The sequence below is a fragment of the Xenopus tropicalis genome, chromosome 3 (assembly GCF_000004195.4).
Source record: "Xenopus tropicalis strain Nigerian chromosome 3, UCB_Xtro_10.0, whole genome shotgun sequence".
Classification (NCBI taxonomy): Eukaryota; Metazoa; Chordata; class Amphibia; order Anura; family Pipidae; genus Xenopus; species Xenopus tropicalis.
The window spans coordinates 32,808,185-32,835,663 of NC_030679.2; the positions used below are offsets into that span (position 1 = coordinate 32,808,185).

The 27,479-nt window shown below is 38.7% G+C and overlaps 1 protein-coding gene across 1 annotated transcript in view; it reads right to left on the minus strand.

Annotated features, from left to right (window-relative positions):
- dock2 (dedicator of cytokinesis 2) overlaps positions 1–27,479 on the minus strand; it is a 350,017-nt gene that overhangs the window by 310,123 nt on the left and 12,415 nt on the right. The window contains exons 2-6 of the mRNA XM_031898788.1: positions 22,486–22,569; positions 19,577–19,617; positions 10,377–10,432; positions 7,951–8,047; positions 850–998 (exon numbers count right to left, since the gene is read on the minus strand). Coding sequence (XP_031754648.1) covers positions 850–998; positions 7,951–8,047; positions 10,377–10,432; positions 19,577–19,617; positions 22,486–22,569 — 427 coding nt within the window. The remainder of the gene's footprint in view (positions 1–849; positions 999–7,950; positions 8,048–10,376; positions 10,433–19,576; positions 19,618–22,485; positions 22,570–27,479) is intronic.

The following is a 27,479-nucleotide window of genomic DNA, read 5'->3' on the forward strand; positions in this document are numbered from 1 at the left end:
TTCCCAAACCGATGGACGCCTATATCCGTCATTCTAATTTGATTGTTTGGCTCCAGGGCCAAATGACGGAATAAGCCCGATATCGCCAAGCGAGCAGATCTTAGTGTGTATGGCCACCTTAAGGGTGAAGACACACAGAGCTACTAGTAGCAGCTACTTGTCACGACTACAAAAATAGACAATGCTGATCATTTACTGATAATTGTCTCTATTGGTATTTATAAATGCAGGCTGATAATCTGTCTGCACACACACCTTCTAATTGTGCCGGCACACTCAGCCAATATCTGCCAACAAACGCAAGACTTGGCATTTACTAGCAGATATTGGCTGTATGTGCCTGCACCCAGTCAGGTTCAATGCTTTCGGGTGCAGGCACAATTTGATTTTTCAACCACACTTGTACACAGGCTGACAATCTGTCTCGTGGGGCCTTACCCTTAGCAGAGGCAATTCTCAGTATTGTCAATGGCAAGGTATTTTCTGGTGTTTTGTAGTCATGATAAGTAGTTGCTACTTAGTAGCTAAAGAATGACTGAAGTTTAGCAGAGCAAAAGTGACATGGCTGAGGGGATTTGGAAAACTAAGAATATAGCTAGCCCCATGTCACATTTCAAATTTAATATAAAAAAAATCTGTTTGCTCTTTTGAAAAATATATTTCAATACATGATTCTGCAGGAGAAGCACTATTAACTGATGCATTTTGTAAAAAAAAAAACATGTTTTCCCATGACAGAATCCCTTTAAGGAGTTCCTTGATCATACGCACAGCTTGTAGAATATCAAAGAGCCTTTGAATGTATTAATGCTGGCTACTGGCACATAGAGAGTAAAGAATATACCATACTTGTTGCCATAATCAATTTTTGATGTGACTTTCTGTTTCAGCTCTTTTAACTCATCTTTTGGCAAGGTACCAGACAGGAGTTGTGATCGCCATTCCATCAAGTCGTACATCATGGACTGTACTTGCTTGAACTTTTCTGTTTTGCCTGACTGTAACAAAGAAAAATCACAGATGCCTTGTAACATCTTAACTTGATAGTGCCATTCCAATGCTACAGACTGCTAAAAGAAGCCCTTAGAAATGAATAGAGCATAATAAAATGATCTGTGTAATATCTTTATTCCTTAAAGAAGAGGTTGCACCTAGCAATTATGCTATATCATTTTATCCCAAGTGGTATCTTGTACAGTATAACAGTCCCCAGTCTCGGAATTCTATAAGTACAGGTATCAGACCCCTTATCCGGAAACCCATTATCCAGAAAGTTCTGAATTACTGAAAGGCCATCTCCCATAGACTCCATTATAAGCAAATAATTCTAATTTTTAAAAATGATTTCCTTTTTCTCTGTAATAATAAAACAGTACCTTGTACTTTATCCCAACTAAGATATAATTACCCCTTATTGGGGGCAAAACAATCCTATTGGAATGAATTACTGTTTAAATTATTTTTTTAGTAGAGGTAGGAGATCCAAATTATGGAAAGACCCCTTATCCAGAATATCCTAGGTCCCGAGAATTCTGGATAATGGGTCCCATACCTGTATTATATTTATATTGCAATGAAAAGTTATAATGAAAAATAGAAGCCTGGCCTTTTTAATTAACAGTATCTCAATAAGTTAAATACAGAAAAAAACATGCTATCTGGCAATGTTGGAAGCTTTTACAAGCTCTATAATAAGGCAATTCTGTTTTTTACTTCAAATTTCTTGCTGGGAGAAAAAATCATTGTTGTGAAGGAAGTATCATTTGCATACGTTCTCTGATTCTTGTAAAAACAGTGAGCTTCTTATTGCATTTACAGCTTATGTCTTTGTATGCATGATATATTTCATATAGAATACTTAGCAAAATCATTAATAAATAAAATACTAATGTTGGATTAAAGCTGAACAAAGCAGGGTACAAATGCTGCACATTGGGGCTCATTTACATCCACACGAGCATTTTCCAGCGCAATTGCCATGTATTTTTTGCCACAATGCAGCATTTTTGTCCCCAAAAATTTGTCATTTGAAATCTTTGATGCATGAATTACTTGTGCACCCTATTCTTTCAGCGCAGCTAAACTAGGCCGCTAAGGGAACCTTGGGCTACCACCCAGTCTGGAGGTAGCAGTAGTTCCAGCGTTCAATTCAGAATGGAAGGCAGGAAAGACTGAACAGCGCTGAGCACAGCTATACGGATGTGCAAGGAGCACAGCTGCCCAGAGCTCACTGAGCATGTGCAGTGTCACTGACCCACCTAGTAAAACCCAAGATGGGGAGCTCCTGTGACAACTTTGAAGGCCTGGAACATTACTGTTAGAAATGCTGAAACTTTAGGCTGGTGCAGTAAATTCAGTATATAAAATATGGCATTTCTACCCATATTAGTTTTAAGGTTTAATTTTCTTTAAGTAAGTAGTATAGAAAAAGCTAAAGATCTTTCACTTCTACATTGGCTCTTTAACTTCTGGTATGAAATATGCTTTAAAATTTATTGTGATACGACTATTCAGTGGAAGTCACCATGTACTTACATTTTCTATTATTCCTTCTGATCAATGTTCCCTCAAAGCCATTTTCTTGTGTGCAGGGACACACATTTTAAACACAGTGCACACAATAAATTGTTGGGGATTTTGTGTAAATAAAATGAGTAATTTAGTATTTACTCTCACTCCCCTGTGTGAGCGCAGCTTTGCCCATGTAGTTCATTTGTATGGACATAGCCAAAAAGAAGTCAGAAAAACATTGTTTCTGATTCATTTGTGTTGTTTGAAATATTTTCCTGTGATGAGATTTTAGCGTATCGTTTGAGAAGAAAACAAAATTGGTGGATGAAAACAGAAACTGGAGTATTCAAGTGCTGAAAGTTTCTAACCCCACTATAGGGATTGAATAGGTTATAACTGAATTGCATATAAATAATGGGATGCTTTCAATTACAAGCTCTAGAGGCAAATCTTACCTATCCACAGCAATATTCTTAAAGAGATACTGACACCAGAAATTAAACCTTTCTTTTACAACTCTTATAACATTTTCTTCACATGCTATATACAATTTTGCTATAAAAGTATTTGCCCGATGCTTTAACATTACCTATCTGATCCTCCATGTTCCTCTATGAGGGGGCTGCCATATTTGTGCAGCAGGAGTCCATTAGCATTAGAAGCTATAACTGACAGGCTGAGAAGGGACAGTGAGGTTGGCAAAACAGTCATGGTTAGGAACTTCAAGTAGCAATTACTTACAAAAGCAGTTTCAGTAAGAAACAATCAACATGACCTACAGGGAACTTTTAATGTACATTAATATTTTGCAGAGTAGTTTTTAGTGTTAGTATCACTTTAAGGTTTTACTGTATAGTATTCTCCTCCTGCTGAGATGACTTTATCTCCTTACCGTACATCTCTGTGTAGTTATGCATTCACAATGATCAAGTCAATGGCATTTGTGTTTCCAAAATGAAGGCTATTTTTCAATTTGAGTTTTCTCAATTAATTTGAAATATGAAGCATTGCTTTCAGTGCATCTGAGTTGTTTTTTTTCTGGTTTTTAAGAAATAGAGTTTTTTCACAATTTAACTCACATATCAGATTTTTATGTTTCCTGGTAAAAAGTTTGAAATGGGACCTTCTAGTAGTCCTACTACACCATTAGGACGTAGAAGTATAGGACCTATTATCCAGAATGCTCGGGACATCAAGCTTTCTGGGTTTTTCTGTAATTTGGTTCTCTATATCTTAAGTCTACTAAAAAATCATTAAACATTAATTAAACCCAATATGATTGCTTTGCCTCAAATAAGGATTAGTTATATCTTAGTTGGGATCAAATACAAAGTAATGTTTTATTATTTCAGAGAAAAAGAATCCAGTTTTAAAGGAGAAGGAAAGTCATTTTGGCATTTTACTGCCAATAGATTTGCCACATTAGTGCCACCTAGAACGATATATTTATTCTGCAGAAACCATTAACATACCTGAATAAAGAGCCCTAGAAACTTTCATTGTTTGTTTAAGATAGCAGCTGCCATTTTAGCTTGGTCTTCATAGCCTCCTGCTGCATCTCTAGAGGCTGGTAGCTTACATTAAACATTCCTAAGGGAGGGGGGAGTGAGTTTTATGAATTCTTAAGGGAGGGGAGAAGGGAGAGAGGAGAGAGCTGTGCAGACTCTAGCCCCGGGAATGAAGGATTTTTCTGAGAGCCGAAGAACATGTTTACAAAACAAAGGAGACAAGAAATCCTGTTTCTTTTGACTCAGTGCAGCATTTCTGTGAGTGCTTATGGCTGTATTTACATAGACCTTTCTAATATAGCTTACTTAGTTTTTACCTTTCCTTCTCCTTTAAAAATTTTAATTATTTGATTAAAATGTAATCCAGGGGATATGGCCTTCCCGTAATTCAGAGCCTTCTGGATAACGGGTTTCCAGATTACAGATCCAATACCTGTATGAGGTTTTTATGCATTAAATTGAAGTTCATCTTAGTTGAGTAAACCTTGGAGACCAATCAGAACTTAGATTTTAGTGATATAGTAGTGTGGGAATAATTCAGTTTATTTCATCCAGTTTTTCTACTTTGGATGGCAAATGATCTTTGTACTACATTATGGTACAAAATTAACTGCGGGAATCATGTATTTTGGACAATATCTTTATTTGTATTAAATTACATTTAATCAACAATGCAAAAACATTTTATTTTACTATGCAAAATAGGGCATTTTTGTTTTAAATAATTTAGATCAACTAACTGCCAACTTTAATTACTGGCGTTAGTAAACATTTTGTTAGAAATAAAAAGGCTTCCTTCTTTTTTTTTTTTTTATTTACAGCATTGAGAAAGCTGTGCAATGGTAAGTGACCTGTAAATCTGAGAAGATAGTATTGCGACATTTCATTACCAAGATCGCAACACCCTAAATTATGTTAGAAAAATACAAGAGGATGAATGGCTGCAGTGAAAATGCGTCTTCCAAACAGGACAGCACCTGTCTCAATTCCAGCTATAAATCAGCAGAACTAACAAGCAAACTTTGTCGACTCAAAATACTCAGAACAAAATTTTGAAATGCTGAATTTATGTTTTTGTGAAAAACCTACAAACGGAACCCTTTTTTCCAAGCCAGAAAATTGCTGCTACCAGCCATGCACTTTCCAAACTACACAGAGCAAATCACTATTCAGCGGCACATAACTAAGAGGCCCACAGAATCACTATTTCATTAATTACAGATATTGAGTTCCACTGTGTCTCAATGTTCCCAGTTACAGAACTGTTCTAAGAATGTGAGCACATTTCTCTGCAGCTAATCTGTCAGCTTTTTGCAAATTATGGCTCGGCTGGAAATTTTTAATTAACTTGTTCCTGACTAAAGCATTGCCTGTAAACCTAAACACTTTGACTAAGTTACATTTAATTTGAATCAAAGTCCATTGAATAGGTGAAATGGTGAAATGTTAGAAAATGAGTAAAACCAGATGAAGGCAGTAGGTAACATGCAATAAATAGTACATACGTTTAATACATGAACACATTAATAATACATTATAATATCTGTTCTGACAGGGTCAGACTGGGCCGGCGAGGTACCGGGAAAAAACCCGGTGGACCCCCTGCCAGCCCAGACCTGATTCCCACCAGGGCTCCCCCACTGACACACTAAAGGTAAGTTCGGGGGAGGGGGTTGTGGGGGCTGCAGCAGGGGCCCCTGCAGGGGTTGTGGGGGCTGCGCTGGGGGCCCAACACTGTGTTCTGAAGGGAAATGTTATAGTTATTGATGATATATACAGCAGTTGTTTAACTCTAAAGTAATTATTGCTTATCTCATCTGCATTTGCAAATGTATGTTGAGCCTATGACACCATATGCTTGTGGGCATATGAAGCAGTTTAAAGGAGAACTATACCCCTGGGCGCAAAAAGCACTGTTAACTATCATTGCCTAGACCCCCCTCACCTCTCCCATATCACATATGGGGTATATTTATCATGCTGTGTAAAAAGTGGAGTAAAACATTACTGGTGATGTTGCTCATAGCAGCCAATCAGATGCTCTGCTTTGGTTTTCTATCTGTTAAAAACTAATTGCTGATTGGTTGCCCTGGGCAACATCACCGGTTATGCTTCACTCCACTTTTTACACAGTTTGATTAATATACCCCATAGTCTTTAAGTTTACACTCTGTCCCTATCACTAACCGCTAGCTTAAAATGCAGGGTAGATGGCAGGGTAGACTCTTCAGGTCTCTCCTCTGATACGAACCTTCTTGCGCATGCACAGCACCTGATCTGGGGACTTGCACTTATATTGCAGTGTCACCCACTGTAACTGGCAGCACTAATTACCCTCCTATTTGTGCCTGTAAGTACCCTCCCATTTAGATTGTAAGCTCTATGGGGCAGGTACCTTCATCCTCTTGCTCTTTTATGCACCCATACCTATTTTTGTTTATTATTATATTTTGTATTTATCTATTATTGTAATAACTTCCAGTTGTATTAAATTATTTACCTGCTGTACAGCGTTGCATACATAAGTAGCACTATATAAAGATATACATACATACATTATAAAGTACTAATATAAATTGAACAACCCCCTCCCAGAGCTCCTTATCTGGACCGGTAATTAGTTTTATCAGCTTCCCCTCCACTCGCCAGAACCAGGAAGTGACAGGAAGTGCTAAAGTGAAAGTGTAACTATAGATATTTCTGAATTCAAACAATAGGCAAATGTATGTTCATCACAAGCCCTATTCATTGGGCTCATGTTGAAAAGTGTGTCCTGTTCCTTTAAATACCTGTTGCTAGCTGTAAATTATACAGAATATATTAAACAGGTCTGTGCAGCCTGTGTTACATCCACCCTCCCATTTCTCCACCATTTGCATTCTGGGGATTCTGCTGAACTTCATCTTTTATATGGGATGGTGCAGGGTACGTGTGCTTTGCCCCAGAGCTTGGCAGAAACCAGAAGATAAGAAAAAAGAAAATAGAGTTCATAACTACATGGAAAGTGGTGCAGCAGCCCTTTAAGACTAACACTTGACTCTATTTACAATTTAACTATTGAGTCAGTTCCTTCTGAGCCTGGGTAACTCAGCTGGTTATTAGGAAATAAGCTTAATATACTAACTAATCAACATGGCACTTGGCAAGAAAAAAACAAAGAAAGTTTAGAAAAATAGGGGGGAAATGCTTCTGTATTAAATAACCACTTTAACTCTTGTGCATTCTGATGTATCAAATGTTAATGTTATTCTTGACTATACCAGAAATAAAATTGCCAGTGCTCTTTCCCCGCAGGGATAATGCTCCACCTGCCTCAGCTGGATCTTGGTATTATAGTTTCTCTTCAGGCTTGGGTTTGACAATCTTTGGGTTTGTCATTCCACCAACGTATTCTGCAGCTCTTCGCAGAGATTATACATCATTCACTGCCCCAGTGGAGGTTACAATCTAAAGTTGCTATCAAATACACACACACAATGAGCTTTTTTAGGAGATTTAACGTGCCTGTAAGTTTTTGGAGTACCCTGACGAAATCCATGAAAACGTAGGAAAGCAAACGTCTTGCACTGCACTGGCTGGAATCAGACCTATGAGCCCTGCGATACTAACCAGTGTGCCACTAGGCTGTCCATATGTGTTCCCATTAATTATCCCATAGTTATCCTCAGGCTAATTAAGGTTTCTGCTCAAAATATATACAGCTAAGCCATATACTATAATTCATTCACAATTTAATCATTTTCTTTCATAAAAGTATATTTTCAGTGCAACATCTGCCAAGAACTCCCTCGTTAAACTGTGTTGTATGGTTAACAATCCCAGATAAAACAATCTAAAAATAAGACAAGTTTGCAAAACTACATATTTAGAGAACCCCTACCCCCATGCCCATACTAATTCACTAGCGCTAAGTAATATTCTTGCTCCTTACCGCATAAAGTTGTTTCCATATGTTTCCCCATTCCCGTAATGTGGTTGTAACTTCTCGCACCAGTGGAATTTCAGCAGGCACAATGTTCTCCATGTTTCTAAAGAAAAAAAATAATCACTTAGGTTTTAGGCTTCAGTAAAGCTAAGTCCTTGTATCAAATGGTTTCAAACAAACATTACCAACTAACAAACTTTTTTTTCTCACTAACTAAGCACTAAAATGTTTATATGGTTTTTATTATAACTGTTCCAATTGGGCTTTTTATACTTCACCTTTTATACCCTCATATTTTTCTCTCTCTCATAAAAAAATATTTTCATGTAAATAAAAGTTCTAATTAAATCATCCAATAAGCTACTTCTCAAACTAGAAAAAAAATCTGCCATAAGACAAAGAGATAAAGACAAACAGAAGAAATTTTCTAGAGTTAAATAGATAGGACCCCCATAGGAGTGTTCCCATCTTTTTTTCTATAATCACCCTATGAGACCAATAATGTGAATGCCTCTATGAATTTGCCTGCTAGGCCTAATAACCAACAGCAACCAATCAAATTTGTGTTGTCTAATAGCTAACCAGTAAATGCTATCTGCTATTGCTATGGGTTATTAAACCTTTTTTATATAGGGCATCTGCTATTGGGGAAGAAGTTTGGAAGTTTGTGGTAATAAAGCTGACGATTTATTAGTACAAGTAAAGGTGGCCATACACAGGTCTATAAAAGCTGCTGACAGACAGAGTCTGCAGCTTACAAAAATGGTCATTTTTTATAGTTATATAAGGCCATTTATTGGCTAATTAGTTTATGTAAAATGCACGCTTTCAAAATTTCAAAATTAAAAATCTCTTTTTATTAGGCATAATAAATTTATATTTTACAAATAGTCCTTTGATTAGATCTTATAATAAGCTCAGGTTGAAATTTGGCACTTCAATAATTTAAGATATAGGAATATGATTGTACAGATAGCAAGAAAAACAACTCTATATTCATGCCATAAAAAAACAACTATGCTTTGTACCATCAATCACCAGAACTCCATGCAGTTATTGTTCTTTTTAAGCAAAACAATACATTAATCATTAGGGGGGAAAATCCAGCTAGGATTATGTACTTCAGCGTACATATTCAGTGTAAAACAAGCATGTGTACTGAATATATTTGCTGAATGCTATCATGAAAAACTCTGCTGCAAAATAACACATAATTGATGCTGTTATGTGCATAAATGGAGGTGAATTGATACCAATTAGAAATGCAAGGGAGAACTGGTGAGAAGGAGGCATAAAATTAAATAGGTAACAGGATGGATTCTTCTATAATCATCAGATAGTATTTCTGGCTGCATTCTGTGCACCTGTTAATCTTCCAAAAATTAGCTTCCTTCTGTTCCTCCAACCCATTTGTATCCTTCCATGGAATTTTGCACATAATGATGGTGAGTACAAAGGATTATTTTTCTATATCATGTGTTCCCACCGTCCATGCATTGTTGTGAGCACAATTTTCCCTTGGCTGTAAATATAGTGGGTCACAATGCTGCCTTGCAGCACTGAGGTTCTAGGCCTAATTCCTGCAGAGTACTATCTGCAAAGCACTGCCAGGCTCATCATCGGTAGCACCCAGGGCACACCACCACCCTTGATCACTCCCCCTTTCACAACCATATGCGCTATGGTAGGTAGCGTATCGCAGCCATTGCATATTGACAAGCAGTGAGGAATATTAAAAAAGCTGAACAGGGGTAGGCAAAAGTTACCTGCCCAGTTACTAACCCTTCTTTCGGCACCCTTGGCTCATATCCCTTTACTCTATACATGTATCACTTCTGCCTACCCCTAGCTCTGGCCCTGGAGTTTGTAAGTTTGGTTACTTTCATTTCAAGTCACACTTCAAAAATATCCAGCAAGGTTATTTGATTGTAATTTAAACATACTGTAAATCCAGAATTAGCAGTTTCACGCACAAAAAAATGCAGTCTACTTTAGGCAGCAGACCTAAATACGACCCCCTAGACAGTGTCGGACTGGGACCTAAGGGGCCCACCAGAAAACCTTAGACTATAGACCCACTCTCCAAACTATTTTTCCTCCTTTCCTCGCCCAACCTCTTTATTCTCTTAGTCTCTTTCATGTATATGCTAACAACTATTCTCCCATCTATTTCTCCTCCTTGGTGATTCCTAATCCTGACTTATATATTCAACAATGTTGATTTAATGTCTATCCCAACAAATATGCAATCTGAAGGTGCAGTTTGTTAAAAATCACCTTTCTGCGGATTCCATTAACTTCTAGTTACACCAGTGTTCCCAGCGTCTCAAAAAACATCTATAAATATAATGATTGGAAGATCTGAGATACATACTTTGACACCATGTAGCAATACAGTAGCAAAATAATAAAGCAATAATAAATAAAAGTACCTTTTCCTCTGAACTGTAACATCTTTGATATGGATAAAGGATTTAGGAAAGATTCCCTGAAATATTAAAACAATACAGTAAGAAATTTAAACAATATCATTATATAATGTTGCATGGTACTAAAATAATTTAACAAATAAAGTTACATATATTTACACACAAACGTATATTGAGGCTCATTTATTTAGTGCAGGGTACACTGATCAGCATTTGATGAGCCCCAGTAAGTGCCAGACTGGTTTATAGTTCTGATCAGCATCTGCCTTGGCTGTGTGTAAAAACCAAGTGGGAGAGCTTTAGTATATTGGTATTCTATGAAAATTCTAGGTGTGAAACTAGTTTACTCCACATCATTTCTTGTGGTTGAAAGTTTGGGAGGAAAAATACTGGAATACATTTCCCAATACAATAAATTGTACGTGCAGTGGTTTATGTGCAATACAATGTGCCAGACAAATTCAATTGCTGTCTACCAGAGAGCGAACAGAAACCTAGACATTGGAGTTGCAAATTGTTATCATCTATGTTTTGCTAAATCATATGATACAAGTACCACACAGATACTTGGTAGGAAAGACTTTATATGTATCTGTAGACTGTAAATGGGACATTTTCTAGTTGGAGCATTGTTGTTAGTGGAGTATTTTAGGGATCATGTTTCTATTTTTGATGATACTAAATTGGGCAATGCTATAGGCTTCATGCTTTATGTTGCTGGGTAGAATACTGCAGACTGAATGCTAATTATAAACTAAACTGGATTGTTTTGGGGGAAATGGAGGGGATTAATGTGAATAACAGACTTTGCAACTATAAGCAGTGTTTACTAAAGCTTAGCGCTCTCTTGTCAAAAAAGATCACTGAGTATGCGGTACAGTTTTCAGTCCCAGTTTTTAGGAAGGATATTCATGAGTTGGCAACAGTAGAGTGACTAAACTAGCAAACTAAATGGAGCCCGTATCATTATTATATATACACTTTAAACACAAACATCACTTAATCATGTGCCAAAGTGATGGTATAGAAAATGGACTAGAGCTGGATGCTGTTTTTTTTTTTTTTTTTGTAACATCTAGTTTATTAACATTTTCAAATATCTAAAACATTGCATAAGAACAGCGCACATGATATGGCAGTGTTTCAGATATCACAAGGTAAGAGCACAACATTGAGCTAAATCTATTGTCAATGTTGTCTGAACAATATGAACTTCAAACAAACTGTGAGTAAATAGTTTGGAGTAGTAACATGGATGCAAGTGGGCCGAATGATCTAAATAGAAGCAGTTGAATACTTCAGTAAAAGATTACAGTCTGCATGGGTGTAGGTTCGTCAGGAAGGTGTGGTGGCTAGGCTTTGCAGCTCCCATGAGGACCAGATGTTAAAATAATGATTTGTTGCATTTTGGATAGTGGCCCAACTCAAACATTCTGTTACCTTCAACTCTGTTGATTATTTTAGCCATGGTGGGGGGTTTTGGACTTACATTTAGTTGATATGGCTAGGCAGGTAGCTGTTAAGCCTGATGGATGCTGGGTTTTGACATTGTTGCATTGCATACTGTTTACGTTTAGTGCATCCAAAACAGATTTATAGTAATTGATATACCCTTTAGATAAAATAGCCTGAGAGATTTCATACAGCTAAAAAGTTTTAGCTGTATGAATTGTCTCAGGCTATTTTATCTAAAGGGTATATCAATTACTTTATATGTATACAGTGCTATAATACTGTCAATGCATTTAAATGATAATAGTCTTAATAACATGTTTCAAAGACAAGAGAAAGAGTTAAAATAACAGTCCAAAACATGCAGGTGGTTATGTGAAATAGCAAGTGCACAGACAATTCTATTATTTTTGCCTGTGCCAAGAAGCCACTAACAGCCCTCTTCGGCTACAGATGGACAGTGTTTAGCTCTGAAAACAACTCTATGGCAGCTGATGCACCTAACTCTGTCCAAAAACTGGAAAGTGATATGTGCTCGAATGCTGCTGTATGGACAAATGATCTGGCATTTAGAAACTTGGCACGAAACACAAATGGATTTTACACAGCAGTTTTTTTTCAACAACATGAACCTTTTAGGAAATCGAACTGGTCAGAAATTGTGCTCAGCAGTGTTCCGTCCTAATTTACAGAAAGCCTCATCTACATTACTGTACAGTTTACTTTAATACAGAGGATTATGTTTTTTTCGTTTATATACTGAAATACAATTGTGCAAACAAAGGAGCATTAGAAAGTTGTTATATACCCTATGTCTGAAAGGAGAAAGAGACCTAAATAATAAAAAATGAATTTAATAGATTTATTCAACCTGATTTTGCAGAACACAGTTAATTCCTATTGAGAACAGAGGTGCAGCATAAATCATGTGTTTTAATTCATTTTCTCTATTCATTAACCTTCTATAACAGTTGCTAAGGTTATTTTGTGGGACTCATTGACTTTATCCTTTTGAAATATGCTTCCTATCATTTGTTGAATACCTTAACATACTATATTTTAAATTTCTCCTCACATCTCCTGTTCTTTCCTCTGCTCAAAGCTATGCATAATAAAGTACTTTGACACTTCTAAATGAGTTTTTGTGATATGATACCTAGGTCTGTTCATGATGTTACTTTTGTGGCCCTGAGTCTTCAAAAATGTAATTAAGTTTAAATATTTAACTGGATTTCTTGGTAAAAGGGTGCATGCCATTTATTTTGTGTGAAACCAGCAAAATATTGGGAATTAAAAGGTTTTGAGCACATTAAGCATTTAATATAAAGGTGAAATGGTAAAAATGTCTCACAACTTAGATTATTACTAAGGGTGCATGCTGCTAAAGTATGGCCTGTGGCCCCCCAAAGTGGGGAATATAATTAAGATAAAAAGAAATTATTTTTTCTGTTATACTGTACCTGATCCCCATGCTATGCAGAAGCTGAAAGGACATATCCTATTGTTTCTGCCCCTGCCATCCTCTGTTTTTCGAAGGCAAACTACATAAATTGGTTTATCCATCCTATATGTCTGAGGTTGTGTTTAGTTACAAAAAGTGCAGTAAAATATCCCTGGCTTGTGGGAGAGACAATAAAATCCAAATCCGACAATTCTAAAGCTTGCCGAGATCATGTAGAAGTCAATGGCAGGTGTCCCTTCTCTTCCCTGAAGGATTCTTCTTTACTCCAAAATGGGTTTTCGGATTTTTGACACTGGTTTTTTTTGTGTGTCAAATTCAGAGTTTCATGACTTTTCTGCAACTTTTTCCTGTACAGACTTTTCGGTAAATATCAGACATTTGTGGAAATGAGTTTATTCAAATTTTTAAAAAGAAAAAAATTAAATGTGGGAGTTTTAGTAAATCAGCCCCATAGAGACCTCATAAAGGAAACAATTGGGCTTATTCAGGGTCGGACTGGGCCGGGCGGGAAATCAGGATAAACTCAGTCGGCCCTGACTCTTGTAGGACCCAGTCATGAACCCTGCTGCCAGCAACTTAGTGCTCCACCCCCAAGTTAAAGAACGCTACGTTTGTGAAGCTACACAGCATGATGATGTGTGACGCGGTGTGTACATAGGGGGGGGAGCACCTGTGGGTTGGGAAGTTTGCGACAAATGCCCATAAGATGGCAGCCCCGGTGAGCCTTGGACAACCCAGTCCCACACTGGGATAATTTACATTTGCTAGCACATTGCTGTCACACCCATTTCCCTGTAGTCAAGGTACTTGGACCACAGGTGTTCTTTGCACCATATGGTTGTGCTGGGTGCCACTTAGTGCTTCCTAGCTCTCTTTCAGACACAGGTGAGTCCTGAAGCCCTGGTTTAGAGGTGGTGGTAGTTTTAGGGTTCTCCTGGGTCTGATAGAGAGGTAGGACGCATTAAGCAGTGCCGGGCACAACCATATGGAAATGCAAAGAGCGACCTTTGATGCAAGTACCCACAGCTCCCTGCAGTAATCTCTACAATGCTACTAAAGAATAGGGTTGCTCGCGTAATGTTGGAAATTATGCCAACTGGATTCAGGGTGAAGCGCTGGCACAACTGCTGTAATCTTATTGCATTGGCCAAAAGTGTGTTAGGTGCAACTTCTGTCTCAAGCACAACAATGCTGAAATTGGGGGTAAAAAAAACATAGCTATATGGGCAGACAGTTGTAATTTGTACCCTGCGGTGCAGCAAGTAAATGAGCCCCAATAACTTTAGGTCAGCTTGTTATGAATAGAAACGATGGGCCTGATTCACTAAAGTTTATCGCACGCTTTTTTGCGGTAAAAAAGACGCGACAATTAGCGCGCGATTCACTACAGCATTACCGCATGCGATAAGTCGCATTTTCGCATGCGGTATTTCTCGCGCTAGTTTTACCGCATACGTTCATTTCCGTGCTGAAAAGAATATGATCGCATGATTCACTATCACTTTTGCGCGCTAAATATCGCATTCGGCTATGCGAAAATTAACACCTACTACAGGCAGGCGAAAAATTATACAAAAGTACAGTAAATGATTTTTTGCAATAAAATATGGACTTACAGTGTTATTTATTCAAGTATGTGTTTCCCCTAGAGTGACGCAGCCGCCAGTTTGCAGGGAAATGGTCATTTTTAATACAGTAATTTTCTGCAAGTATTGGCGTGTATGGCTAACATGGCGTGCGTTCATTTGCGTGACTATTTCTATTTGGCTACAAGTGATGAAATGTTTAGCCAGGCATGGATTCGCAGCGAATTTTTGGACGTGCGCTGAATTTTTTTGCGGCGGATTTTTTCATGCGTTTCGCAAAACAATCCGCCAATGGCGAAACGCCTGAAAAAATTTGCCACGCAAAAATTCACCGCACATACAAAAATTTATACAAGCGTCAAAAAATAATAGTCACAGCAACAATTTTTTTGCCCGCACAACATTTTTGCCGTTTCATGGATCTTTCGAAAGATTTGCTAATTTTCACTAAAGATAACCAGAACACATTTGCTCATCACTAGTGGCTACTATTTATAAGCATCTACTATTTATATGCTACCATTTATATGCTACCATTTATATGTGGCTAATATTTATATACACCATTTATATGCGGCGACAATTTTTATACACTATTTCTAAGCTACTATTCATATGCGGCGACTATTCGCGGGCGTAATTTAGCACATGTACCAGCAAATACCGCATTGAAATAGTCTTTGCGAGTTAAATAACGCATGCAATATCGCGCGTAAAAAAGCGCGAGTATGCTTATAGTGAATCGTGCGAAAAATCGCCAAAATTAAGACGCGGTAAAAATTTTAACGCACGCTATAAATAGCGCACGTTAAATCGCACTTTAGTGAATCAGGCCCGATGTATCTACTATACATGTATTTCTTTGCATCTCTATATTGCTCACCCCACAGATTGTAAATGTTAAATATCCAGACAGACATAATCCTAGATAGCAGCAGACTTTGGAAAAATGTAATCATTCATTCAGTGTATGATAAACAATCAACAGGCAAGGCTACTGTATAATTGATATGTTCTGGGTGTACAGAGACATGCTGTGATAGATATAACATATTATTATATACACAGAACAGCAGTACAAAAGGAATACCTTTGCTAGGTATAGTTACAGCCTTAGGTCAAGAGATCATTACTATAGGTATAGGATTCGTTATCCGGAAACCTGTTATCCAGAAAACTCTGGCCATCTTCCATAGAATCCATTTTAATTAAATAATTCAGATTATTACAAATATTTTTTTCTTTTTCTCTGTAATAATAACACAGTGCCTTGTACCTGATCCAAACTAAAATATAAATAATCCTTATTGGAGGCAAAACAATCCTATTGGGTTTATTTAATGTTTATTTTTAGTGTTTTTAGCAGATTTAAGATATGGAGATCCAAATTACAAAAAGATCTCTTATCTGGAAAACCCCAAGGTCCAAGCATTCTGGTTATTAGGTTCTATACTTTTACTAATATTAACAAATATAACAAACATGTGTCACATCACATATGACACTTCCTACACCCTGTATGGGTGTTTATTAAAAGAGCAACAGGTCAAAGACAATAAAAACATAGGTGAGAATATGGGGCAGATTTATCAAAATGTGAGTTTAGAACTTAATACATAAAAACTCACCCCCTTTCCAGTCATTTCTATGGGATTTTTAGAAACATATTTATGAAATGGTGAGTTCTAACTTTTACCCATTAATAAATACACTTTTAAAACTCCCTAAGGGGCAGATTTACAATTTTTATTTTACAATTCAAATAAACTCATTTCCACAAATGTCTTACATTTACTAAAAAGTCTGAACTGAAAAAGTTGCGGAAAAAAAATCAGAAAATTCTAAATTTTTTTGTCACATGAAAAATGGGACTTTTTTTAAATTGTCACACAAAAAAACAGTGTCACAAATCTGAAACCTCTAATGTTTCAAATCAAAAGAAGGGAAGGAACATCTGGCATTGACTTCTACACAATCTGGGCAAGTTTTAGCGGGCGAATGGTTGGATTTGGAACAAAATACATTTGAAGAATTTACTGAATTACTATAAGGGGCACATTCATCGAAGTATGATTGAGTCCAAATACAAAAAAATTGTATTTTTTCTAAGTTTTAGAACTGTGCGTATTTTCTGCAATTTTTTTTATTTTCGTTATTTTGTGCAACTTTTTCTTACTTTGTGACAATTTGTGCAACAAAATCGTAATTGTCGCAACAAGTACAAAAGTTTCGGATTCATTCAAGCTTCGGTATCGTGCCTTTCCTTGGGCCAGGTTGGAGCTGCAAAGTGCCATTGAGTCCTATGGGAGACTTTCCTTGGGCCGGGTTGGAGCTGCAGAGTGCCATTGAGCCCTATGGGAGACTTTCCTTGGGCCAGGTTGGAGCTGCAGAGTGCCATTGAGCCCTATGGGAGACTTTCCTTGGGCCGGCTTGGAGCTGCAGAGTGCCATTGAGCCCTATGGGAGACTTTCCTTGGGCCAGGTTGGAGCTGCAGAGTGCCATTGAGCCCTATGGGAGACTTTCCTTGGGCCGGGTTGGAGCTGCAGAGTGCCATTGAGCCCTATGGGAGACTTTCCTTGAGCCGGGTTGGAGCTGCAGAGTGCCATTGAGCCCTATGGGAGACTTTCCTTGGGCCAGGTTGGAGCTGCAGAGTGCCATTGAGCCCTATGGGACTTTCCTTGGGCCAAGTTGGAGCTGCAGAGTGCCATTGAGCCCTATGGGAGACTTTCCTTGGGCCGGGTTGGAGCTGCAGAGTGCCATTGAGTCCTATGGGAGACTTTCCTTGGGCCGGGTTGGAGCTGCAGAGTGCCATTGAGCCCTATGGGAGACTTTTCTTGGGCCAGGTTGGAGCTGCAGAGTGCCATTGAGCCCTATGGGAGACTTTCCTTGGGCCAGGTTGGAGCTGCAGAGTGCCATTGAACCCTATGGGACTTTCCTTGGGCCGGGTTGGAGCTGCAGAGTGCCATTGAGCCCTATGGGAGACTTTCCTTGGGCCAGGTTGGAGCTGCAGAGTGCCATTGAGCCCTATGGGAGACTTTCCTTGGGCCGGGTTGGAGCTGCAGAGTGCCATTGAGCCCTATGGGAGACTTTCCTTGGGCCGGGTTGGAGCTGCAGAGTGCCATTGAGCCCTATGGGAGACTTTCCTTGGGCCAGGTTGGAGCTGCAGAGTGCCATTGAGCCCTATGGGAGACTTTCCTTGGGCCGGGTTGGAGCTGCAGAGTGCCATTGAGCCCTATGGGAGACTTTCCTTGGGCCAGGTTGGAGCTGCAGAGTGCCATTGAGCCCTATGGGACTTTCCTTGGGCCAGGTTGGAGCTGCAGAGTGCCATTGAGCCCTATGGGAGACTTTCCTTGGGCCGGGTTGGAGCTGCAGAGTGCCATTGAGCCCTATGGGAGACTTTCCTTGGGCCGGGTTGGAGCTGCAGAGTGCCATTGAGCCCTATGGGAGACTTTTCTTGGGCCAGGTTGGAGCTGCAGAGTGCCATTGAGCCCTATGGGAGACTTTCCTTGGGCCAGGTTGGAGCTGCAGAGTGCCATTGAGCCCTATGGGACTTTCCTTGGGCCGCGTTGGAGCTGCAGAGTGCCATTGAGCCCTATGGGAGACTTTCCTTGGGCCGGGTTGGAGCTGCAGAGTGCCATTGAGCCCTATGGGAGACTTTCCTTGGGCCGGGTTGGAGCTGCAGAGTGCCATTGAGCCCTATGGGAGACTTTCCTTGGGCCGGGTTGGAGCTGCAGAGTGCCATTGAGCCCTATGGGAGACTTTCCTTGGGCCGGGTTGGAGCTGCAGAGTGCCATTGAGCCCTATGGGAGACTTTCCTTGGGCCGGGTTGGAGCTGCAGAGTGCCATTGAGCCCTATGGGAGACTCTCCTTGGGCCGGGTTGGAGCTGCAGAGTGCCATTGAGCCCTATGGGAGACTTTCCTTGGGCCGGGTTGGAGCTGCAGAGTGCCATTGAGCCCTATGGGAGACTTTCCTTGGGCCGGGTTGCAGCTGCAGAGTGCCATTGAGCCCTCTGGGAGACTTTCCTTGGGCCAGGTTGGAGCTGCAGAGTACCATTGAGTCCCATGGGAGGCTTCCAAAATCATGCACAAAAGGTTCAAATTCAGGCTTTCGTAACTATCATACCACGATATTTTCGTACAGCCACGATACGAAATTTTTGTACTTTAAGCGCAATCAGAAAATATCGGCTTTAATACAAATTTTGATAAATGTGCCCCTAAAACTTAGTAATAGTTAAATGTCCATGTCATATTCCTAAAATATGCTTTTCTAATTAAAGCTACAATTGTTTGTAGATGAAAGATAAATTAAAAATAGATATGGACAATTAAATATTATTCATTTCACGTTATATGGCAATGCTTTGCAGACCATATCTTGAGATGCACAGAAATAACACTTTCTGGGTCTCTCCCGCTATTTTTTTCCTGTCAATGTTTATTGCTGAATTGGAGATATATTCTATTACAGAAATGGTAAAATTAATTACCAAGTCAATTATTTTTGTCCCCAATGGGTTCATAAGCAGTAGAAATTAATTGTTACAAATGTATTATAGCAAGGGATAGAGGCATTTTACATTGATGTATATATACAGTATATAAGTTCATATATAATTAGAAAAAAGTCTAGTGGTCATTTTACAGCTATTAGTGATTTCTTCGCTGGGAAGACGTGAATATAAAGTGCACTTTAATCTTACCTCAAGTGTCCTCTGTCTTACTAGATATCCTTTGTACCAGTCTAAAAAAAAATTAAGGAAAGTGATGTAATAGTGAAATGAAAGACATATACACTTAGGAGAATATGAAATACAGTATTTTATATATATCCCTAACTTCTGCTCTACCACAAAGTCCTCCATAGTGCACAGCAAAAGGGCTACAACTTGGTTTTTGTTGAATTCTAACTTGTTTCTTCCTTATTTTTTTTGCCATATTGACACTTTCGGTATCTGCAGGACAAACTGATGATACAGCAGCGGCTGCGTTTACAATCATATTTTGTGGTGTCGGTTTAGAAGTTGTGCTGTTGTCTAACTTTCCAAGATTTATGTCTTTAATATAATCACTATTTTATTAAGAATATATTTTACTTGTGAGCTGCTCGGTTTCCTTTATTTTCCAATATATGGTAACACGATTTGCTTTTATCATTTTCTTCATTTCATGACCTTTTTATTTGGCCTTGAAATTGTTAGCGTGCCTGGCTATGCACTTTACTGTCTTCACTGCTAATAATGCCATAGGCGGTGGGAGAGAATTGTACAGAGAAAGTTAAAGGCCCAGTAACATAATAAAGTGAACAAAGATATATATACAGGTATATATATGGATACCCATTATTCAGATCTTTATAAAAATATATCACATAAAATAGCCCATTTATTAAACCCTGCTTCATCTAAATCAGCCATTTCAAAATATATTTTTAAGTAGTATGTGCCATTGGGTAATCCTAAATAGAAAACTGCCATTTTAAGTACTAAGGGCCGCCTCCTAGGATCATAGGATTCACAGTGCATACATACAAGGCACACAGACATGCTAGGTCATATGAGCCAATTAATAACAAAGTTCTGCCTTTTACGCACACACTTCTTCCTGAAAAACATGAGACTTTTTGTCACATAAACAAGGAAGTTCAACATTTTTCACCTTGTGGGTTCTCTTTAACCCTCTCATGACCTTATAAGATTCGGTATTTAGCTGAATCGTTCACAAAGGATTCAGGGTTTGGCTAAATCCCAAAATAGTGGATTTGGTACATAACTAATTATTTCCTGTCAGCTGATCTCTGAGGGAACACACAGCCCATCACTAAATGGAGGCTCAAGGGAAAGGATGTAAAAGGGCAATATTTACTGATATATATTCCAGTTTGGCGAGATTCTTTAATAGGTCACTTAACATAATATAAACTATCTGTTAGTTAAGTATTCAATCTGGGGGTATAGTTTTCCTTTAAGGTATGGCCATTCAAAAAACGTTCCCATATCCAGAAAATTCCAGGTCCCTAGCATTGCAGATAATAGCTCCTGTGCCTGTATATTTTTTACTTAACGTTCTGTTTCTGTTCTTCTGTAGAAACATTTGTTTCTCTTCATCCTACACCTGTGAATCAACTATTTCTTAGCAACATAAGTCCTATTTTAAAGAGAGAGGTTTTCATTCTGATGCCCTTTAGAGAGCTATGAATGGCATTTGACCCCTGTTTAGCTTCCTATGTAAGAACTAAACATTGTATTCTACAGAGCTGTTATCTGCTATGAAACCATGAATGTCATTTTTTCGGAAATTTTGCCGGTGCCACGTGCAAGTTTAGGGAGACAGTGGGAGCTTAGGGAGCTAAATGCGTGGCTAAAGTCTTGGTGTAGGAAGGAAGGGTTTGGGTTACTAGAGTACTTGGCTGACTTTTCCTTGGGGTACAATCTATACAGCCGTGACGGATTGCACCTCAATGGAAGGGGGTCTACTGTGCTAGGGGAGAGAATGGTTAAGAGGTTGGAGGAGTGTTTAAACTAGACAAGGGGGGGGTGAGCTAGAGTTCTATAGGAAAGTTAGTGTAGACGGGGCAGGGGGACTAGCAAAGGGTTGTGGGGGAAGAGTGAGGGGGGCATATAGTTCATCAGATAAGGAGCTTCCGTTACAAGGAAAACAGTCTAATATTTGCCTTAGTTCTAACTCTCCGTTAGCTAATGTAAACATCAGAAGGAGAAGTAGTAATCTCCGCTGCATGCTGGCTAATGCGCAAAGCTTGTCGGGTAAATTAGGGGAGCTGCAAGCTATTGCATGTACTGAAAATTATGATTTAATTGGTATCACTGAGACCTGGTGGGATGATAAATGCGACTGGGCTGTGAATTTAAATGGTTATACACTTTTTAGGAGGGACAGAGAGATTAAAAAGGGTGGAGGGGTTTGTCTTTACGTAAAGTCAGATTTAAAGCCATGTAATAAAGACATTACCAATGAAAACGTCGAATCTCTTTGGGTAGAAATTTCAGTAGGGCTGAAGGTCACAAAGAAAATGATCATTAGTGTATGCTATAAACCACCCCGTATAGATGAGGAGGATGAGGCCCAGCTATTGTTGCAAATGGAGGAGGCTTCACAACTGGGTCAAGTTGTTATTATGAGGGACTTTAATTATCCGGACATTGACTGGAGTAATGGGGTGGCTAAGTCAGAAAAAGCTAGTAGGTTTGTAAACATTTTGTCATCAATGGCATTCCCCGTTTAAAGAGTATTTTAACCCAAAATGTAAATTGGTGTAAACTTACTAAGAATGCTTTTGCAGTTTACACACATTTTTTATTTTTAGGGCTTTCAGAGATTTTAGCAGTTTTAGACAGCTTTACATAGCTAACAGCAGGCTTGACTCAACAGATCTTTTGTGTCAGCAACCTTGCCTATGGACTTTCTATACAGCCAGGGCCTATTTATTATGCTGTACTCCATGATTTATTATGCAAAAACAGTGTGAAAAACTGTGGAAAATAAATGGCACATTTATCAAGGTTGTGTATTTTATTGTATGTTGTCATACAGAATATGGTTTAATGTTAAAGCCAGACATTTATCATCCTGTTTACTGCAGGCTTTCCCTTACCTTCACACGACTCCTGTATATGAACCACATCACCAATCTGAAGGGAAATCTGCGGCACTCCATTGCTCTTAAAATTACAGATTGCTGGAGGAACATAAAACAAAGCTGTCAGATGTCTCATATATACAGTACAAGTATCCTTAAGTATAAACTATAGGTAATGTATTAGTAGCTGTGTCTTTTGATTTGACAAGGCACTTTTTTTAAGTAGTACCTTTCTTAGGTAGGTCTTTATCACACACAGCAGTTTTATTAGGAGCAAAATAACCTGTATATTTTTGGAGTGTGGGAAGAAACCTGGGGTGCTCAGCGGAAACCCACACTGATAGAGAGATAGCAGCCAAACTCTTTGCAGCGAGCGACCAATTAGAATAGAACTCATCGCTGCAAGGCAGAAGTGCTACCCAGGAAACCTACACACTGGCTTTAAACATTTGTTCTAAAATTTGTAATATGATAGGAAAAAGGAGTAATTAGTTAGGTAAATACTTTGAGGATTAGATAGATGATAGATAGATTGATAGATACATAGATAGATAGATAGATAGATAGATAGATAGATAGATAGATAGATGATAGATAGATGATAGATAGATAGATAGATAGATAGATAGATAGATAGATGATAGATAGATAGATAGATAGATAGATAGATAGATAGATAATAGATAGATAGGGAAGGCAAGTCCATGTGATGTAATTTAGTTGTAATGTAATTTATTTTCAGTAAACAGAGGTGAAAAATATATTCTATTAAAAAGTTAGAAACATATAACAAAAAGAATTCCTCAGATGTGTGTCATAGCAAATTAAAAGAAAATATATATAACAGCCTTTTACCAAACAAACTGTATTTATGTGGGCTAACACTGCCATCTCCTGGCCATTTCCATGAAAAACAAAACCCATGAATGTTATGAAAATGGTACTAAAACTGATCAACTACATGATTTGTATGTTCCCAAAGCAGGTCTGTCTAATGTCTCACAGTAAATGTGGCAGTCACAGATTTAATCCTGAAGCTTGTCCCTCATTCTTTAAAGGTCAAGTAACAGAAGGTTTCTGACAGAAGGAACACTTGACTATTCTCAATGCATTACATACTGTATATGTATCTGATGCAGATACACATTAACACAGTACAAGTGGGATTTGGGGGTTTAAACCTGCTGTTAATGTTCTACTTTTAATGTGCATTCTGTTTATATGATTACTTGTATTCATTATAAGAACCTCACACTTCTTACAGTCAAAAAAAGACTTATTTGGTTACAGCAAAGAACAAACAAGCAGGGAATGGGTACTTGTATGTAACCAAGATCCTTTGCTCTGAGATTGCAAATCTAACACAGTTTCATAGTGTATCTAATATATAGGGAATATTTCCTTGCAGCTTGCTGACGTGCACATAGACTGTGTACAAATATTACATTCTAAATATAATTGCATGCAAAAGTTAGGGAGGCCCCTTCGCCAAAATGACATATTTAGTTAATTTTGCAAGTGAAAGTTGGGCACAACTACTGCAGAAATCAGTGTGTTAGAAAACAACATATTTGCAAATGTTTATGTACAGCTACTGTTTAGGGGTCATTTACGACTGCAAGAGCAGATGTGGTCCCACTAATTTTCCTGCAGTCAGTTGTGCATAAAACACCTTTCATTAAACGTGTGTCAAAATGTGCCCCTTGCACTCCTGTATAGTTGTGCCGTCCTTCCATCACAAATCAAGAGCTGCTGCACCTATTTATGCAGAGGAACCCATGGAGCTACCTCACACCTCCTGACCATACGGTAGCTCCAGGGTTCCCTACACGCCCAGTGACAATAGGTGCAGCACACTTGCACTGGAAATGATGCCTGGCAAACCTTTTTTACACATTTGTGTAAGACACATCCTACATCGTGTCATGTGCAACGCCCCCTGCCATACCATAATGATGCTTGAATTATGGGAGAAAATCCTGCGTTGTGGGAACAAATATGGCGACTGCAATCACAATTGCACTTTGCTCACTGCACTTTCAGATGTAAATGAGTCCTTTTTATTTCACACATTTTTAAACATAGGAATACAAAAAAAACTGTAATTGAGCCATGTGCAAAAGTTTGGACACCCCAGTAAGTCAATTTAGTAACACCCTCTTTGCCACAGATCACAGCTTGTAAATGCCTTTTGTGTCCATTTAAGATTGTTTAAATTCTTGTGGTAGGGATTTTCACTCATTCTTCCTTGTTGATCACTTCTAATTCTGGGGTATTTTTGAGCCATCATCTTAAGATCTTCTTTTGTTGAAGGTTCCAGTTCTCCCCTTAAGCTTTAGCTTGTTGGCTCACAGTTTCATACTATCATCCAGAATTTAGTATTTAGTGGAATCCATTATTCCCTCCCACACATACAATGTTTTTTTTTCCAAACAAACCTTTGGTGATTGTGGCCAAAGAGTTCAATTTTGACTTCATCAGTCCCACAGCACTGGTTTCCAAAGACCCCTTGGCTTGCCTGGATGTTGCTTTACTTAGCACAAATGTTGACATTTGTGATGAGGTTGCAGGTAAGGCTTCCCCTTGATGACTCCTCCATGAAGATCACAGTGTGCAAACCAAATTCTTAGTCCACATTTTGCCTTGACTTCCACAGTTTCCCTTAACTGCTATTTCTTGGTGACATTTGTAGGCATCAGTAACCTTTATTTTCAGATTGGTATGCATTTGCTTTATAAATTCTATGGCTGATTAGTGATAGAAGTTTGGAAATGTCAGAAATGTTATTAAACTCAGCAATTTTCAATAAGTAAAAACTCTTAATGGCTATCAAGGCCTAATGAAGTAATTAAAGGGGAAGGAGTCACAATCACTTGGGGGTGCCAAAAGTTAGGCACCCCCAAGTGATTGTATTCACTTACCTGATACCCTGGCCAGTGCTCCTGTTAGCAAAAAACTGCCCCAGCCTGTGGTTCTTTATACTTTATACACTTTATAGTGTGGCACTTAGTTTACAAATTTAGTTTCATTCACAGGTAAGTTGGGGCCAGGAAGGTGGCGATGAAGACATTTCTCAGCAAGTTGTTTTACTGAAGGCAACAATACTTGGTGGGCAAAAGGAAGTTAGAAGAAGAAGTTAGTTCACCACTCGCAAATTCTTAACAAGTGATCTAGAAGGAGAACAATGTAGGCAGCCAAAACACAATGATGAAATCTGATTATTTAACCAATTTAACTAAGTAAACTAAAGGTTAAGATCCGCTTGTTTGGCGAGGTTGCCAAGTGAGTGGATCTTCTCCTGTTATCCCCATGGGTGGGCGATATCTGGCTAATTCAAATTAGAAAGACTGGTATGAGCACCTGTCGGTTCGGGGGCCGCATCAAAGAGCCGATGGGGTCCCTGATCCGATGAAAAATCAAACCTGCCCGATTGAGATCTGGCCAATTTCAGGTCAGATGTCAGTTGGGCAGGCGTGTCGTTAGTGCCCATACATGGGCTAATATGCTGCCAAATCAGCACCGATATGGCAGCTAGAATTGGCCCGTATATGGCCACCTTAAGTCAGGTTTAGTTGAGGAACTAAAAATGAAAAGTAATAATAGTTTCTTCTGTACACAATCCAGGACTGTCCCAAAATCACTGGAGCTGAGGGACTAAAAATGCAAGTAATAATAGTTTCCTCTGCATGAGGCAACCAGTACAAGTTGTAGTTTTCTCCAGCAATGTGGAAGACAGTAGCTAGAGGTCGGTCATCAATAGCAAAAACTGAATAAAGTGGAGACAGAGGTTGGTGACTAATTCTCTGCTGCTTGGCAAAGGCAATGCAATATCCTCGAGCCCCAGGGTCTAGGCCAGCTGAGTCAGGAATGGTTTTGCAGTCTATCTTGAATTGGGCTGGAAGCAGTAGATAGTTTGGGATTGGCTTCAATACTTCCGGAGAAGTCGCCCTTAACACATTTAGGCACTGGAGTTTTCTGGCTTCTGAAGGCACCAAAATATCACTTTGCCACACAGCACAGGCAGAGAGCAGAAGTGCACTTGGTAGGTGTTGGGATATATATTGTGCCAAGTTTTAAATTCAAATTTCCATGAATTAATAATAATACTCACACTATTGGAAATGTTTTATTAAGTGAACTTAGTGCCTGGAAGTGTATCACATTATAAATAAATAGGCATCTAAAACTAAGACAGATTTAACACAAATGTGATTAAAACTGAGTACAGTATCACCTATCTGTAAGGGCCCTATGATCCGTCTATTATTTGGGTTTTCTCCTTATTCTTTGGTTTTGCGTTCCAGTAACTTGCAAGTATTCAATACAGCCCAGAACTTCCCATTTCTCTTCTCCAGAAAGCGAAAGAAAAAGTACAGAGAAAAAAAGAAAACAGAGGAAGTAGATATAGAACAGAAACAAAGAGTTACACACAAATATGTAAAACGATTGGCTCAGTCGTGCAGTTTTTAGATTCTGATAAGCAATTTGCCTTTTGCTCTGCTAGCTAGCATTATACATACACACTGTCCTACGGATGGAAGAGCAAATAACTATGCTTTATACTGTCAGGTGAATACAGAACTGCCTTGCTTTTCAAAGTGAAGAGAAAGTATTTGGGCACCTTTCCCAGCAGGGTCAACAACTAAAGGCCACACTCACGGTCCAACAAAATTAAAATGAATTATTGTGTAAACATTTTTTAAAATCCGCCTGATGTCCCAATCTTTCCGGTTAACAGGTCCCATACTACTGTGCCCTGCTGAACTGCAAAGGTGCTTTCTAATTAGCTCAGATATACCAGTGGGGCATGAAGTTTTTAGATATCACCAGTTTGTCACTTAGTAACATGGCATAGATCTGACACCGATAGTAAAGATCATTTGGGTACTACTGCCCTGACTCTCACAGCTCAGTACAGAAAAGCAGCATATTTATAACTGCAACCACCAACCACTGGAGACGTGCAGCCTGAGCATTCAGTAGGAAATAGGAGAAATGATGTTGGGGTT